A 17628-nucleotide genomic window follows, 5' to 3' on the forward strand; every position below is an offset into this window, starting at 1 on the left:
GAATAGATTATTAGTGATATCTCGTGTGAAGATGCCCAAGAGGAAGGAGAAGTTGCTCCAGAAGAGACTGGTCCAGCCCCATCAGGAGAGGTTGCCAGCAGGAGAGATGGCCCATCTCTATGGATCTCAATCATGCTTGATGCACAGAGAAGGTCTCTGACCAGTCGCCCTTCTGATAGTCCCCTGGAGGAAACAAGAAGAGCAATGTGAGGGGAATTAGGACAGTGATCTCCAAGGCACATCAAGAGATATGGGAAGCCTGGGACTTTGAGCTATATCAAAGGGGCATGTGAATTGACAGGGCTGTGGAAAAATAATAAAGCTTGATGTCATGGTTGTTGAACGTGGGGGCCTAACATCATATTTTGGATCTTTTCCTTTTAATCAATTAAATGGCTATTGTGATGAGGAAGATAGCCTTGAAACAGGGCCGTAAATCCAAGTGTCTCTTGGTTTCTCGTCTGTCAATATTTCCACAACAATTGTTGCATATATTTTATACCTCCAACGTAGAAAAAAATAGAAGAAAGACTTGTGTAGTGGTTGCTCAGTTTCTATGGAGATTGATTTCAGGACTCCCCCCCCACCCCCGTTCATACCAAAATGCACAGATACTCAAATCTCTCCTGCAAAATGGAGCAGTTATTGCACGTAATCCACACTCCCCCATATATTTTAAATAATCTCTGTGTATTTATAATCCCTAATACACGTAAATTTATACGAATAGCTGTTCTAGTGTGTTGTTTACAGAATAATGACAAGAAACAAAAGTCTGTACCTGTTTGGTACAACCTTAATTTTTTCCCCTGAATATTTTTGTTCACAGTTGGTTGATTCCTGAGATGCCAAGCCTGTGGAATTGGAAGCAGACGGTATTTAAAATTCCTAAGCAAAGCAGTTACAAATCTAGGTTGTGCAAATAAGCGAGCTTCTTCATTTTCTGACTCTGTTAGGAATCCCCATTGAACTTGAAGACCTAGTTGTAGCTGTCATTTCAGATTAATCACCTCCGAATTTTCCTCTCTTTTTCCCCTCTCTTTCCTTAGTGACTCCTTCATTTCAACATTAGGGCTCCTGGATGGCAGGTAAGAACCTGGCTGACACCTTCTCAGTGTGGTCTCTGTGGACATCACTCTTTTTTCAAGACTGGTTATCTGACCATGCCTCTCCCTTTTCCCCCTTGTGAAGGTGAGGTCCTCTCTCATCTGTCTGTGTCATTGTCATCAACGAGCATGTGGTAGGCGTTTCTCAGTTCTCTGATACCCTGCCTCCTGTACAGTTACTGACTCTCTTGCTGACAGCTTTATGCAGGCATGTTACATCAGAACTATGGGATTTTGCTCACTTTTCAGGATCTACACAGAAAATCAGAACTTTCTGTCTCAGATCCCAGAACATACTGGGGAGTGGTTCTGTTGTAACCTTCCACCTGTTCCCACCTTGGTCTAAGGTGGATTTTTCACTGCTCTAACAATACTATAGATTGAGTAGCTTATAAAGAACAGAAATTCATTTCTTTCAGTTCAGGAAGCTAAGTCCAGGGTCAAGGTTTTGGCATCTGGTGAGGGCCTTCATTCAGTGATAAAATATGATGGGTGGCATCACATTGTGGGAAAACCAAGACAGGGATGACCTTGCTTTTATAACAAACTATCTCATAAGGACTCACTCACAGGATGACAATAATTTGTTCATTTCCTGCACAGTGACTTGCTCCTGTAATCACAGTTACAAGTGAGGTATGGGTAGGAGGATTGTGGTTCGAGGTGGTCCCAGGAAAAAAGTGCAATACATTATTTGAAGAATAATTAAAAGAAAAAAAGGCTGGAGCTGTGGTTCAAGTGGTAGAGTGCTTGCCTTGCAAGTGCAAGGCTCTGAGTTCAAACCCTAGTACCATCACCACTAAAAACCAAAAACACAAACTCCATTCATGAAGGCAGAGCCCAAAGTCTTAATTACCTCTTTTTTGTTTGGGTGTATATTTGTTTTTTTTGAGACAGGGTCTTGCTCTGTAGCCCAAACTGACCTCAAACTTAGTATATAGCCCAGGCTGGCTTCAACCTCACAATCCTCACAATCTTCCTGCAACACCTGGGATGACAGGTATACCCCACCATGACTGGCCTAATTGTCTCTTAAAGGCCCTATCTCTCAACACTGCTGCACTGGACATTTAGTTTCCAATACATGAACTTTGAGGGCACTTTCAAACTCTGAAGTGGGGTGTTAGGCACGGGTCCCTTCTCACCAGCCTTGTCTCTTGCTTGGCTTCTCTCCTTTCCTCCATCTTTCCTTCCAAGGAATATTTAATATCCTTGAGACCGGGATTACCTAATTTTATTATTTATGAGATATGCTAAATTCAGAAAGCCCAGTCTTAGGCATATCAAAACATTTTCTTTTGGGTTTATTTTCTGGGTAATGAATTTCAACAGACTAATTACAAATTACTATGAAAATTAGTGTACAAGTTTTGTAGGAACATAGTTTTTATTTCTCAGGGATAAATGCCCAGGAATGCAATTCTTGGGCTGTATAGTAGTTGCATGTTTTCTAATTTAATACACTTTATAAAAGAACAGTTCCAAATTAACAGAGAAATTGGGAATATTGTACTGATAATCCTCACACATCCTACATTTATTTTCCTCTAGTGATGATCTACATTTGTACAACACATTCACCACAATTCATAAACCAGTAACTTACCATTAGCCATTCTCTTAGGATCAGCACAGTAGGCTGAATAATGAGTCCCAAAGATCAAAGGTCTTACTCCCTGGGTTGTGAAAATGTTACTGATATAACAGAGACTTTACAAATGTGAATCAGGTAAGGATTTCTTGATGGGAAGACTATCTTGGATCAACCAGATGAACTCTAGATCTCTAAAAATCAATAATAGTGTCCTTTCAACAGAGAAGGGGAGGAATCATTTAGCACAGGTAGAAGAAGACAGTGTGACACCGATGGAGAGATTAGAGTGAGGTGTCCACTCTGACAGAACAGAAGGAATGCAGCTATACAGGCTGGAAGAAGTAAGGACCTAATTCTGCCCTAGAACCTTCCAAAATTTAAAGGATGCCAGAGGAATCTAAGATTTCCTCTCTATCAAGTTCCCCTTTCTGAAGATTCTAGATTACTAGCTTCTCACATCTTTCCATAGATGTTTGATGCATACGCTAGCAACATACATGTTTCTGTATTTCCTGCTATTTTCACATAAATGATAGCATGCGAATTGTCCTGTATTCTGTTCTTTCCACTAATAATAACTCAAAGATTATTCTATATAGATATGCTTTTATCATACTCCAGTGACAAGGTGGGTTAGAATTTATCCAATAATAACTGAAGTTGTTCTTTTTAAAAAAATATTTTGGTATTGCAAACCAGAATTCAGTGAATAATTCTATACATATATTATTTTGCTTTTATTTTACTTGAATATTCTTGATATAAATTAGTATATGTGGACTTCTAGGTCAAATGGTAGTACATGGACTGAATTATGTCTTCTCAAAATTCACATGTTGAAGCTCTAACCTTCAAAGTGACTATATTTGAACACAGGGTCTTTAAAGAAGTAATTAAGGTAAAATGAGCTCAGAGATGGTGGGGTCTAACCCAGTGGAATTGGCAAATGTTAACTACATTCAACTCGTCTCCCCTTACTCATCACAAAAAAGTTACTTTTTAGAAAAATTGAAAAATAAGTGAGAACCAGTAGAATCAAGATAGGCCTTTAAAGATATGGTACAATGACACAAAATATTACAAGCTGAATACCCTTACCCAAAATACTAGAAATTTTGGAAATATTTGAACATACATATGAGGTATCTTGAGGTTATTTTCATATACACATTATATCTGAAGGTAATTTTATATAATATTTCTAATAATTTTGTGCATGAAACAAAGTTTCATGGGTGGAACTTTCTACTTGTGGTGTCATGTCAACACTTAAAATGTTTTTTGGATTTTGGGTTTCTGATTTTTGGATTAGGGATGCTTAACCTGTATTATTTGTCACTATCTCCAATGTGGAAATAGAGACTCTTCTCTTCTCTATAATGTAAATGGTAAAGTGGGGTTTCTCGGGACTTGGGAATCATACTTCTTAGGGAATATTTCAGAATATTTTTATAATAAGATAAATATTTAAATCACACATTAAATTACAAACTTTTTTTTGAAAAATAAATTATAGACAATTCTTCAGTGGCTGAGTTTTGCACAAAAATAGCCAGAAGTTCCTTCTGCCTTTTCATCTCTCTCCATTGGTTTTTAATTAAAATTTATTAAAAAATTGGCAATTGTTCTCATCATACAGCAAATAAAGCCACAGAGTAACTATAGATAGAAACATTGTCAAATTAAATTACAATTAAGGCCCCTTTGTTTAAAAAACTATCTCTTTCTCACCCTCCAAAGATTATTGTTAAATTTTGGGAGCCCCCAATTCGTAGAGGTTGGAGCAGTTACCTAGTTTGGCTTTTTCTGGAAACAGCCATTGCTACCCTGTGATTAGGTGTTCAGGGTGCTATGTGTACTCTAGACTTGAAAAAGTTCATTCCCCAATCCAGAAGACTAGCTCTGAGACATTAAGATCAAAGTCATCCTGTATTAAATTTAGACTCTTTGCAGTTAAATAGGATGAGGAGGCAAAGATTGCCTTTCTGTTTTTGGGAATGAAACACGAGACACCAAATTAGATTTGTCTATTAGGGACTTATGTTTTGGCCATCACTTTTTACATTTCCAATTTCCCTCATGAAGACATGATCCAAATGCCTTTTCTTGTTTGAGGAATAAAGCCAAGGTATTTATTTTGGGGGACCAGTCAGCAAGAGTAAGACAGTGAAGCTGGAGTTCCATATTGGACCCTTAACTTTTATAGAAGTTTGGCATGAACTAGGTGTAGGCTCTTTGTCAAATTACTTTGACCTCTTAAGCTTTTGGTCTTGTTTCCTAGTTTTTTTTTTTTTTTGAATTATAGGGGAATTCTTACAGAGACTGGTGTGGTGGGAGGGTTAGGTAGAGGTGAGACAGATTGAGATAACAGAAGAGAGGTTGAGATAAGAGAAGCAAACATGATTCCTTTTTTTTTTTTTAATTTAATGCCTTGGTGTATTAAAGTTTAAAATTTAAAACCCAGGTTTTAAATTTTATTTTTTTAATCTTTTTTATTTTAAGTACAAATGTTCATATTCTGGTTAATTATCAAGAAGAATTCAACGGCAGGACTCCTTTGTAATCAGTCTGTGAATTTAATAGTTTTTTGAGTTTTTCTAATGGCTTTTCCTAATCCCTCATGGGTATGGACATTTTTGCCCACACGGTGGCACTAGTTGTTTAGAAAACAGCCTGGCCAATCTCAAAAAGCCGACTGTGGCAATCCTGAATGTGCTGGAAATGAGCTGCAGTTGGCGTTCAGAGTAATTAATAACGCATTAGAAAATTTACTAACAGGGATAATCCACATTGAGTTAATTAGAAAGCATTTTTGAGGCTGGGAAAGTGGGGAAGAAATGAGTAAGTGGAGATACTCTCTACTGCCTGTGCAGTGTGGCAAATTTACACTGTCACCCTAATCTAGTAATGACCTGTTAAGGATCTGCTCCATGCCAACTCAAGTTCCTGTCCAGGCTAAAGCAGACAAGATGACATTGGAGGGAGAGAGGGAGGGATGTCCCTTTTCCAGTGCAGAAGAAAGAATCTTGTCCTGGACCCTTGAGACCGTGCTTGAAATGCTTTTTCTGGGGCTAATTCCCTTCCGTGACATTGGAAAGGACACTTTGCCCTTGAGGGACAATTTTGGACCTCAAAATACATCCTCTGGGCCAGATAACGTCTAGGTTCTCTTTTAGCTCTGACTTTCAGTTTAGTGATGTTAAAAGACAAGAATCATGCTAGTTGGAGATGTATAGATACATGCTTATATATGTAAACACAGTGTCAGACAACAGCATCTGCTGGATTATGATAAGGGTGCAAAATGCAGTGTTCATACACTCAGGCTGCAGGAGAAGATTTTGATTGATATCAGCAACTAGAGCTTATTGCTGTCTGGAAAGAAATTGAATTTGAAAAGTACTTTTAAAAGGGCCTTTGGGGAGACACAGGGAACAAGTATAGGCAACTTGCTAAGGAGAGTTTGGGGCTTGGATGGAGAGGCATATGAAAGGAGGGACAGCAGGAGCTAGTGCCTGGAGGAGCACAGTGAAGGGCCATTGAAGGGCCTATCTGCACTTCCAGGATTATCCACAGCTAATCACTCAGCTGGAAGGCTATGCTGAAGGCTGCAACCTGGCATTGCGTTGTCCAGGCTCCAGTTTGCCCTTTTCATTCTTTGCCTCCTGTAGAATTTGGTCAACACCTGTCAGCAGTGTCTTATTTTTAATTTGCTTAGAAGAACGCAGAATCCTAGGCAACTCTGACTTTGCGTTTTATGATGAAAGTCAAGGATTTCTCCAGGTTCAGTTTTTGCATGGAAAATATTTGAAAGGACAGTGGATGGAATTATAGTATTCAGGCAAAGGGAATTTTGTTTTCCCAGGTAATTTAAAGGAGGACTCATCTCTCAGTTTTGCCGGTGGGGAAAGGGGAGAAAGTCATAGTGCTGCAATTTAAATGTGAATGATAAAAAAAGGCTGTTGAGTGAAATGTGGAAGAACTTGAAAAACCTGACCTATATAAATTCATACTTTGGCAGAACAAAACAATTATATGACTATCTTCATATTCACCCCAATTTTTTTTTTACTCATTTTTTCATTTTAAGTTTACTATGAATAATTTTGTCACTCTCATGGGTTTCCCCCATTTATAAAAATAATATGTGACTGATAAAACTTAGGCAATACAGAGATCTGTGGTAAATGTGGTATATATAAAAAAGAGAGAACTCCCCTAGTTATCAGTTCTGACTCTTACATTCTTGTCCCCAATGGCCTAGTGTGTATTCTTTGATGAGTCTATTTGACTGGCTAACTTCCCCAAGAAAAACTGAGAAGAATTCCACTTATAAGTATTTGCATTCAGACAAATTTCCCAACTCTGGTTTGGAGCTAAATGATGACAAACAACTCTGCTTGTCTTGGACTTTCAATGCTAAGCCCAGGAAAGTCCTAGGCAAACAAAGACAGTTTAGTCACCTCAATTTCAGTTAATTTCTAAGACAGCATGTAGAACTGAAGTCACATTGTTAACTTAGTGAGGAGAAACTCCATCCCCAGGACTGCCGTGTGGTCGGACATGCTCAAGTGCAAAAGAGCAAGGATATGAGATTGTCTAATGAGGGCAGCACAGAACAAGGAAATCCTTGCGCTTGCCTGCTTGACAGTTTCTGCTGAGGAGCAGAGAAACACAGCAATCCCTCACATACTAGTTGAACACAGAGGTAACTTTGGGGATAAAGCTGGTCTAAGAGTTACAAAGGGAATTCGAAGCAGAGACTGTGCTAGGTACACAGGTTCTCATTTTATGTGCTCATTCTTGATTCATCCGCAGGCTATTTACTGTGAAGTGGTTTTCCTCATTCTCCTTTTATAGCACTCGGAAGAGATTAAGAACATGAACTTCACCATCCCACCCCACCTTAACAGTTTAATGGTGATGTGCCCTGGGCGAGTTTCTCCATTGCTAAGAAATTCTGTTGTTTCTCTTTAGAGATAATATCAAGTGCGTATGATTGCTGTAAGAATTAAATACTACCGCAAAGCACTGACAAGCCTGGCTCATTGTTCTCAATCATAGGATCAAATATTGCCAATCCTAGGTTGTAAATGATGAGATTGAAGTTCAAAAAGCTTAAATAATGAATCAAATGCCTGAGTCAAGATTTAAATCCAGGTCTGTTATCCTCAAAATTCTAGTCATGTTTAAACTTAGCTTAATTTCAAGGAGGATTAATCTTCCCTGATCAAGAATTGACCAGGTAGAAGGATTCTGGAACTGCTTATATGCCATTTTTACATAATGATAAAATTCATAGCATTGTTAATATTTGATAAGCATCTAGTAAGAACCGGGTACCATTCTATGAATTTTCCTATAATAATTCTTACTGTATAATTTCATTGACTCTTTGACAATCGGAGGTATTTCCATTTTACATACGCAGGAATCGAGGCACAAAGCTACAGAATCCAAGCAGAAGCCAGAGCTTATTTTGGCAAGATCATTTCCAACCCAAACATTCTTGGGAACTGAACTGGTAGCCATATTCATGCACGGTTGCACACTCAGGTCCCCCAGCTAAGCTTCCTGAAGAGCCAGGTGCCAGCTGGAGCTGGGAGGGGGGGCTCCAGGCTTGTGATTGGCTGCCATCATTTGTGGTTAGTTCTCTGTGGTGGGAGAGGCTGGGAAGGACCATGGGGGCTGATAAATAATGCAGCAGTATGTACAGAGGGCCAATAGAGCAAGGAGGGAGCAGAGAACACCCTTCATCTTCTCTGTGGTACTGAGTAATATCAACCAAATTGCAGACATTCCAACACTTTGGCCAGGCAGCCTGCTGAGCAAGGTAACATTTGTATTTCTTAAGCCCTGAGCCAAAAATATTTATTGTCTTTTTATATTTCTAATCAGAACTACTCCAGCTTTTTTCCCTAGCAGGCAACGAGGGGAGGGAATGAAGGAAATTGACATCAATTTTGTTTTTCTTTGAAATGAATGAAAATAGAAAAGTTACAAGAGGTCAATCTTAGAGACACTAAAGGCTCATAGAAAAAATGTAATATACCTAAGTTACTATAAATGAATGCTATTGCAGAAGGAGGATTGAAAGAGAACTTCTTGAATGAATGTAGACGAATCAGCGCAGAGAAAGATGTGAGGCTCGGGAAGAAATACTGGTAGTACAGACAAGAAAAGTAATCAGGAACAAAGAAATTCCAGGGCTGGAGGAAATGTGTGGCTTCCTTGGTATTACCAGGATTCCAGGCATTTCATGAACTTGGGTGGATTAAGGAGAAGGCCTGAGGTTTTGAAAATGTGACTTGGGTGCCAATTACACCAAGATCACTGGAATGCTTGTTTTAATTCAATTTTGGACCTCTAATGATCTGAATTTTGGGAAGACAATCTCCCTAGTGACTGTGATTCGTATTAATTTTGAGAATTTCTGTGGAAGAGACTCTGCTTGAGGTTATGTTCTCGAGTTGGAATTCATGACCAGGGCTGTGACTGTAGACTTCCATCTAAAGTGGTTCAAGGTAGAAGTTGCATGAAGGAAGGGTAAGCATCTTTCACTCATTTTGTGGATGCCTGAGACTTATAAAAAGGATTTTGATGCTATCAGTGTTGTGATGAATGGTGTGTGGCAAAGGGTAGGCAATAGTATTTGTGAAATGACTCTTGGCACTCCACACATCTGGGCAATCTGTGGCACTTGGGTACACATGGTTGCTCACAACTTGCTTAGATGAGAATGAAGATGTTCAGAGAGCAGACAGTGAGCCAAGTAGTAGAATGTATATGTTATAGAGTGGGAGGATGAGAGGAAAATGGGCAGTGGTGCTGCTGTTGTGGTCTAGCTTCCTAAGGTAACTAACAATCACACTCACTACAAACTACAGCTTTGCCTGCTCCAAGCCACCTCAGGCTGGTTTACCAACATGAGTCCATGTACTGTGGAGGAAGGGACCCATGCACCCATGATGGCAGACAAAGGCAATGCTGAGTTGACAGTGTCTGTGGGGATAGGGTTGAGCCAGCACCAGCCCCTTAGCCTTTTAGATGCTGAGGTTGGTCTACAACTGAGACCTTTGTTATAAGAGAGGAGATTGCTTGGGAAGCTGAAATCAGGAGAATCTTGGTTCAAGTCCAGCCCAGGTAAAAAGTTTGCAAGACCTCCTGTTAACCAATAGCTGAGTGTGCCTCAGTAGTGACATATGCCTGTCATCCCAAGCTATGTGGGAGGCTGAGATCAGGAAGATCACAGGTTAAGGCCAGCCCGGGCAAAATAGTTTGTGAGACTCCATCTCAATGGAAAAAAGTTGGACATGGTGATACACATCCGTCATGCTGGAAGCATGGCTCAAGCCGTAGAGTGCCTACTTCACTAGCATGAAATCCTGAGTTCAAACCCCAGTACCAAAAACCAACCAACCAAACAGGAGATTAGGCATTTGCAAAATTCTGGGTGTCAAAGCATGAATACAAGATCACTCTTGCATAATTCTAACTTCATGCTGTCTTTGTGGTTGATATTTTCAGTCCCTTTTCTACATGCTTAATAGAGAAGAAAGATAATCTAATGATTATGGTCAGATTTGAAATTTAGCCAGGTTTTAAACTTTTCTGGGAGGAAATTTAAGAATAAATGATGGAAAAGTGAATGTGGGTACGTATACATGGAGTCTTTAAAAGATTTTTTAATCCAAAATGAATTGATCACAAAATTTTAAAAATGCAAGTGTTGTAAAAATTCAAATGAAAAGAAACCCTCTTATTAGTGCTAGTTGTATTTTCCAGTGATTAAACACTGTTAAGATTTTAGTGCATGTCCTTCTAGAATTTCTGTACTTTGGTGTGAACACAAGCCTGAATCTTAGGTGCACAAACAAGGTCCTACTACACAGGTTATTGTTGTTTTGCCCTCTGCTTTAATTTATGTGAGCTTTCTGTCACTGATACGTATAGAAATTACATATATGAATAATGCATATAGAAATTTAATTTTATGTGCAATTTTCTATTGTGTGTCTGGATCATAGTGTATTTAATAATGCTCTTCTGATAATTACATTATTTCCTATTTTTCAAGGTAACAATATCTTGTCAAACAAATCTCTTGTCTTCATATGAATATTACTGTATAGAATATCTTCTCAAAAGGAGTTTTATTGCAGCAAAGATAATATATTTTAACTTTTAAAAGACATTACTGAAGTGTCTAATAGACATTTTATACCAATTTGCACTCTTTCCAAGAATGTATGGAGATTTCTTAATTTCTCAATGACTTCATTAATATTGAGTAGCATCATAGTTTTGATCTTTGTTAATTGGATAGATGACAATACCTCACTAAATCTGGTTCTTAAATGTTTTATCTTCCTTCAAAAGTAATACATATTTATTTTAAAGAGTGAAAATCACATATAAGGATAAAAAAGTATAAAATATGTGTAGCTTTCACAAATACCAACCACTAGAATCTTAATATATATTCCCCTAAAAATATAACACATCTGGCCACCTCTTCTCGTTCCTAATTTGGATAAACTTTTAGGAGTTGAGTTGGAAAACTAACAAATACATTCAATTTGGATATCATTGGCTAACAACTATTGGTGATGACACGAAACAAATGTGGTTTGGTGGATTTTGGCATAATATTTCAGGCCAGTGGGAGTCAGGGGAGGAATATGTAGGGAGGGGAGATAGTTCTAGGGGTTCTGGGCATGTGCTCAACTTGCTCAATGTGAAAGGTCAATATTTAACTTGATGAATTCCAGAAATGGTCATGCATTCTTTTTTTTTTTCTTTAAACAACTACTCAAAATATCATCTTTGAATGCCAAGGACAAATGTTTTAGAAAAGACTGGGAAGTGAATGCTAAAGGAATAAAAAAGGCATTTGAACTGGAGTTTAAGCCATAGAGACAAGAGAGATAAGGAATGACTTAGCATGGTCACAGGAGAGAACTAGGAAACAAAATTGAACCATAAGCAACTTTGAGGTGTTTGTTGGGTTTCACTTGAAATGCCTTTGAGGTTTCTGAGAGCTTTGAAACAGTTTGGAATTGTTTAACTCACACACAGTCCTCGTAATGAAGAACCCAACTGTATTTCCCTTTCAACCAAGTCTTAGAAAGTACTTTTAATGAAAAACACTAATCTCTGATGCATAATGCATATAAGATGGAATAAACTTCAGGTTTAAAGGGAAGAATTGAAAAGGAAATTTGGTACTAGGAGTCAGGATTAGTCCTTGCCACCCTCACTTTCTCCCAGTCACCCAAATTCCAACCCAGGTCAAAAGGTGTTCATCTGAGAGTTTATTTCATGACAATGTGATTATAAAAATCTCATCTACTTGGTTAATCAATTGAGGGAAAAACATATGTTGCTTGATATAATTGGTAGGCCAAAAGAGTTAACCAAACAAATTTGGGAAGTATGGATGGTATATTGAAAATACCAAGTCTGTTTCCAACTATGTACTAGTAAATTTTGGGAAGATTGGTCTAAGTGGCTCCGGAGAGTACTCAGATGGCATTGTTAGACCTTTTTCTACATTCCTGTTCACACGTATACTACAACCGAGTTTGATAGGGTTCCTTGGTATATGCAATATTTTTTTTTACCAGAAGAAAACCATGAGCACTGCGGTGCTAGTGATCATTGACCTGCAATGACTTGCAGGATGACCTGTGTGAGTTTTAATCTGAAACTGCTAGAATTTTTCATCTTAAAAGTCCTTTGACATCTTAGTGTGTACGCACTATGGTTTGTTTCAAGTTTAGAGCTCTGTGGATTTTTTCTAATGTAGACACAGCCTTTTAATTTACAGCAGCATTCACTAATTAAAATTATAAGCATAATTACTATCCATGATACTTATTATTAGTTTGCATCCATAAACCTCAAAATTCACTTCATCCTTTCAAGTAGTGAGTAATTAGTTTCTTTGGGTTTGTAGCTTTATCATCCCTTTATGACCCGTTTGGAAGAAATAAACAACCAACATCCCAGAAGACTGCTTTAAAAAGCCAGAAATATATTGTCCAGCTAGTGAAATGAGGCTAATACAATGTGGAAAATATTGTTTTTCTTTGGTTTAGTAGCCAGTTTATCTTTGCATTTACTCACAAATAACTAATGAGTATCTAATGTGTACTGGGAACCTTGGGGAGATGAACATCAATCACTCAAAGATTCTGTCTTTAAAGATGTTAAGGTTTCTGTGGAAGGAATTAAATTGCATATACACAGATAGTTTGAAATTATACATATATGTGGTATAAATATTCTGCCTGTCAGAACAGGGAGTGAGTATTCTTGCTGTGTGATTAGTACATAACATGATATATTAAAATAAGAGAATTAATAAATAATTTTTGAAAGAATTAATGAATGTATAATTGAATGTATCAATTTTTTATGACTTTGAAGCCATATCACTGGGATACTGACATTTTTCCTAATGTGACTTGTTTTCACTGTCCCCAGGTACCTCAGCCAGCATGGCTGTCTCCTTGCCACCCACCTTGGGACTCAGTTCTGCCCCTGATGAAATTCAACACCCACATATTAAGTTTTCAGAATGGAAATTTAAGCTATTCAGAGTGAGATCCTTTGAAAAGCCACCTGAAGAATCTCAAAAAGAGAAGAAAGATTCCTCTGAGGGGAAACCCTCTCTAGAGCAATCTCCAGCAGTTCTGGATACGGCTGGGGATCAGAAGTCAGTCCTGCCTCAGCCAACCTTGAAGGTTCACCCAAAGTTTTCAAAGCGATCTCATGACAATGGGAAAGCAAGAGACAAAGCAATTCACCAAGCCAAACTTCGACACTTCTGCCGCATCTGTGGAAATCCTTTTAAAATTAATGAACACAAGAGGAGATACCCAGTCCATGGGCCTGTGGATGCTAAAACCCAAGGCCTATTGAGGAAGAAGGAAAAGAGAGCCACTTCCTGGCCAGACCTCATTGCCAGGGTTTTCCGGATTGATGTGAAGGCAGATGTTGACTCAATCCACCCCACTGAATTCTGCCATAACTGCTGGAGCATCATGTATAGGAAGTTTAGCAGTGCCCCATGTGAGGTTTACTTCCCAAGGAATGCAACCGTGGAATGGCGCCCACACACGCCATCCTGTGACATCTGCCACACTGCCCAGCAGGGACTCAAGAGGAAGAGACATGAGACAAATGTGCAGCTCAGCAAAAAAATCAAAATTATGCTTGACCGAGCGAAGCAAGTCCGTCAACACAAGAGAAGAGCTCAGGCAAGTGTCAGCAGCAAGGAAGTCATGAAGAAGATTGCTGACTGCAATAAGATACATCTCAGTACCAAGCTTCTGACAGTGGACTTCCCAGCACACTTTGTGAAGTCTATCTCGTGCCAGATTTGTGAGCACATTCTGGCTGACCCTGTGGAGACCAGCTGTAAGCATGTATTTTGCAGGGTCTGCATTCTCAGATGCCTCAAAGTCATAGGCAGCTATTGTCCCTCTTGCCGATATCCATGCTTCCCAACTGACCTGGAGAGTCCGGTGAAATCCTTTCTGAGCATCCTGAATTCCCTGATGGTAAAATGTCCAGCAAAAGAGTGCAATGAGGAAGTCAGTTTGGAAAAGTATAATCACCATGTCTCAAGTCACAAGGAATCCAAAGAGACTTTTGTGCATATCAATAAAGGGGGCCGGCCTCGTCAACATCTCTTGTCACTGACCCGGAGAGCTCAGAAGTACCGGTTGAGGGAGCTCAAGCAGCAGGTCAAGGCATTTGCTGACAAAGAAGAAGGTGGAGATGTGAAGTCTGTATGCTTGACCTTGTTCCTGCTGGCACTGAGGGCAAGGAATGAACACAGACAAGCCAATGAGCTGGAGGCTATCATGCAGGGACGGGGCTCTGGCCTGCAGCCAGCTGTTTGCTTGGCCATCCGTGTTAACACGTTCCTCAGCTGTAGTCAGTACCACAAGATGTACAGGACGGTGAAAGCCATCACAGGGAGGCAGATTTTTCAGCCATTGCATGCCCTTCGAAATGCTGAGAAGGTCCTTCTGCCAGGCTACCATCCTTTTGAGTGGCAGCCACCTCTGAAGAATGTGTCCTCCAGCACTGATGTTGGCATCATCGATGGGCTGTCTGGACTTTCCTCTTCTGTGGATGATTACCCAGTGGACACCATTGCAAAGAGGTTCCGCTATGATTCTGCTTTGGTGTCTGCTTTGATGGACATGGAAGAAGACATCTTGGAAGGCATGAGATCCCAAGACCTTGATGACTACCTGAATGGCCCTTTCACTGTAGTGGTGAAGGAGTCTTGCGATGGAATGGGAGATGTGAGCGAGAAGCACGGGAGTGGCCCAGCAGTTCCAGAAAAGGCAGTTCGTTTTTCATTCACAGTCATGAATATCACCATAGTGCATGGCTCCCAGAATGTGAAGGTGTTTGAGGAAACCAAACCAAACTCTGAATTGTGTTGCAAGCCATTGTGTCTTATGCTGGCGGATGAGTCTGATCATGAGACCCTGACTGCCATCCTCAGCCCTCTCATTGCAGAGAGGGAGGCCATGAAGAACAGTGAATTGATGCTTGAGATGGGAGGTATCCTTAGGACTTTCAAGTTCATCTTCAGGGGCACTGGATATGATGAAAAACTTGTCCGGGAAGTAGAAGGCCTGGAGGCTTCTGGCTCAGTCTACATTTGTACACTTTGTGATGCCACCCGCCTGGAAGCTTCTCAGAATCTTGTCTTCCACTCCATAACCAGAAGCCACGCTGAGAACTTGGAGCGCTATGAGGTCTGGCGTTCCAACCCATTCCATGAGTCAGTGGAAGAACTGCGGGATCGAGTGAAAGGAGTCTCGGCCAAACCTTTCATTGAGACAGTCCCTTCTATAGATGCACTTCACTGTGACATTGGCAATGCAGCAGAGTTCTACAAGATTTTCCAGCTAGAGATAGGAGAGGTGTATAAAAATCCCAGTGCCTCCAAAGAGGAAAGGAAAAGATGGCAGGTGACACTGGACAAGCATCTCCGGAAGAAGATGAACCTAAAACCAATCATGAGGATGAATGGCAACTTTGCCAGGAAGCTTATGACCAAAGAGACTGTTGAGGCAGTTTGTGAGTTAATTCCTTCTAAGGAGAGGCATGAAGCTCTCAGAGAGCTGATGGACCTTTACCTGAAAATGAAACCTGTGTGGCGCTCATCATGCCCAGCTAAAGAGTGCCCAGAGTCTCTCTGCCAGTATAGTTTTAACTCACAGCGTTTTGCTGAGCTCCTCTCTACCAAGTTCAAGTATAGATATGAGGGAAAAATCACCAATTATTTTCACAAAACCTTGGCACATGTCCCTGAAATTATTGAGAGGGATGGCTCTATTGGAGCATGGGCGAGTGAGGGAAATGAGTCTGGTAACAAACTGTTCAGGCGTTTCCGGAAAATGAATGCCAGGCAATCCAAGTGCTATGAAATGGAAGATGTCCTGAAACATCACTGGTTGTATACCTCTAAATATCTCCAGAAGTTTATGAATGCTCATAAAGCTTTAAAAACCTCTGGGTTTACCATGAACTCAAAGGCAATCACAGGGGACCCATTAGACATAGAGGACTCTCTGGAAAGCCAAGATTCAATGGAGTTTTAAGTAGGGCAACCACTTAGGAGTTGGTTTTTGCAAATGAATTTTCCTTTGGGTTGCAGTGAGGTCTTCTCTCAGCACCCTTCACTTCCATGTGTGGGGCTTCACCACCCAAGAGGTGGCAAGTTGGAGTGAGAGGCCACAGGTGCTGTAACCAGGTCAGGAATAGATAACTGATGAGCTGATTGTCTGAGCCATTTAGTGAGCTCAGAAAAGCAACAGGAGAAATCAGTTATTTGAAAGCTCAATAGCACAGATCAGAAGTAACTGCGGGGGACTAGAGATGAACAAAGATATGTGTGTGTATGCGACTGAGTGTCATGAAAATCAAAGCCAAGGTTGTCAAAGAACAGCCAGTGAGAACAGGAAAGGAATTTGTCTTGAGGTTGTCTTTTTTTCCCCTCAATTTGTTACATTTTGTATTGAGATAAAATGTTTTTTTTTCTATTACATTTCTTGTAGGATTCTTTATTTTATAAATTTCACATTCTTGATTTATTCTACAAGATTCAAAAGAACTTTTTAAGTTTCTCTAACAATATCTTAGATTTGTATGTCACAATGACCTTTACAACAAGCTCTCGATGCATTTTCTCATTTGGTACATTTATGTAGAAATAACTTCCACCAAGAAAAGTTTCAGAAAATCATCTCCTTTTTAAGTTTAAACAGTATTTCTATTGTCACCTTCAGAGTTTTTTGGGGGTCATCTACCGTCCTGAAGTTTACAGTAAGGAAGTTAGAGAATACACCTCTTAGCTACAGCAAGCTTTTAAATCTCATAATATATGTTTACTTATTTATTAGTAACCAAGTTTGATTAGGTGTTTTTATTTTTTAATTTCAAGTAATTTAGAGTCTATACGTTCTTTTTCATACAAACTCAAGGTCATAGAGACTTGTAAAAATCCATGTTCTTTACTGCCTAAAACAGATTTAATGTCATGCTGAAAATTTCTGTCAGATTTTCTCTATGTGAAATCTGGGTCAATTTTCACTAAATGCAGGTTTTTACTAAATTCAGTGTGTTATTCTTTCAATTATGATCAGTTTACTTTCAGTGTATTCAGATTTTAGTAGCTAGGTTAATTTTTACTTTTTCTACTTGTTAAGTTTAGATGGAGACTACTCATAAAATAGTGAAGGAATTAACACTTGTACATTGTTTATTTTGTGTCACTTTTGGATTTTTTCACATTTATTTTGCATTGTGGCAACTCTAGGGGGTAGTCATTGTTATTGTCCCCATTTGATGGAGGGTTCAATGATTTTTCCAAAATTACCGGGATAATCAATACCT

The 17628-nt window shown here is 39.4% G+C and overlaps 1 protein-coding gene across 1 annotated transcript; it reads left to right on the top strand.

Annotated features, from left to right (window-relative positions):
- Positions 1-13202: 13202 nt before the first annotated feature.
- On the top strand, positions 13203-16696 carry Rag1 (recombination activating 1). Its single transcript, XM_020174920.2, has one exon. The coding sequence runs from the start codon at positions 13203-13205 to the stop codon at positions 16332-16334; it is 3132 nt and encodes a 1043-aa protein (XP_020030509.2). The 3' UTR covers positions 16335-16696.
- Positions 16697-17628: the final 932 nt, after the last annotated feature.

The sequence above is a fragment of the Castor canadensis genome, chromosome 1, assembly GCF_047511655.1.
Source record: "Castor canadensis chromosome 1, mCasCan1.hap1v2, whole genome shotgun sequence".
NCBI classification, from domain to species: domain Eukaryota; kingdom Metazoa; phylum Chordata; class Mammalia; order Rodentia; family Castoridae; genus Castor; species Castor canadensis.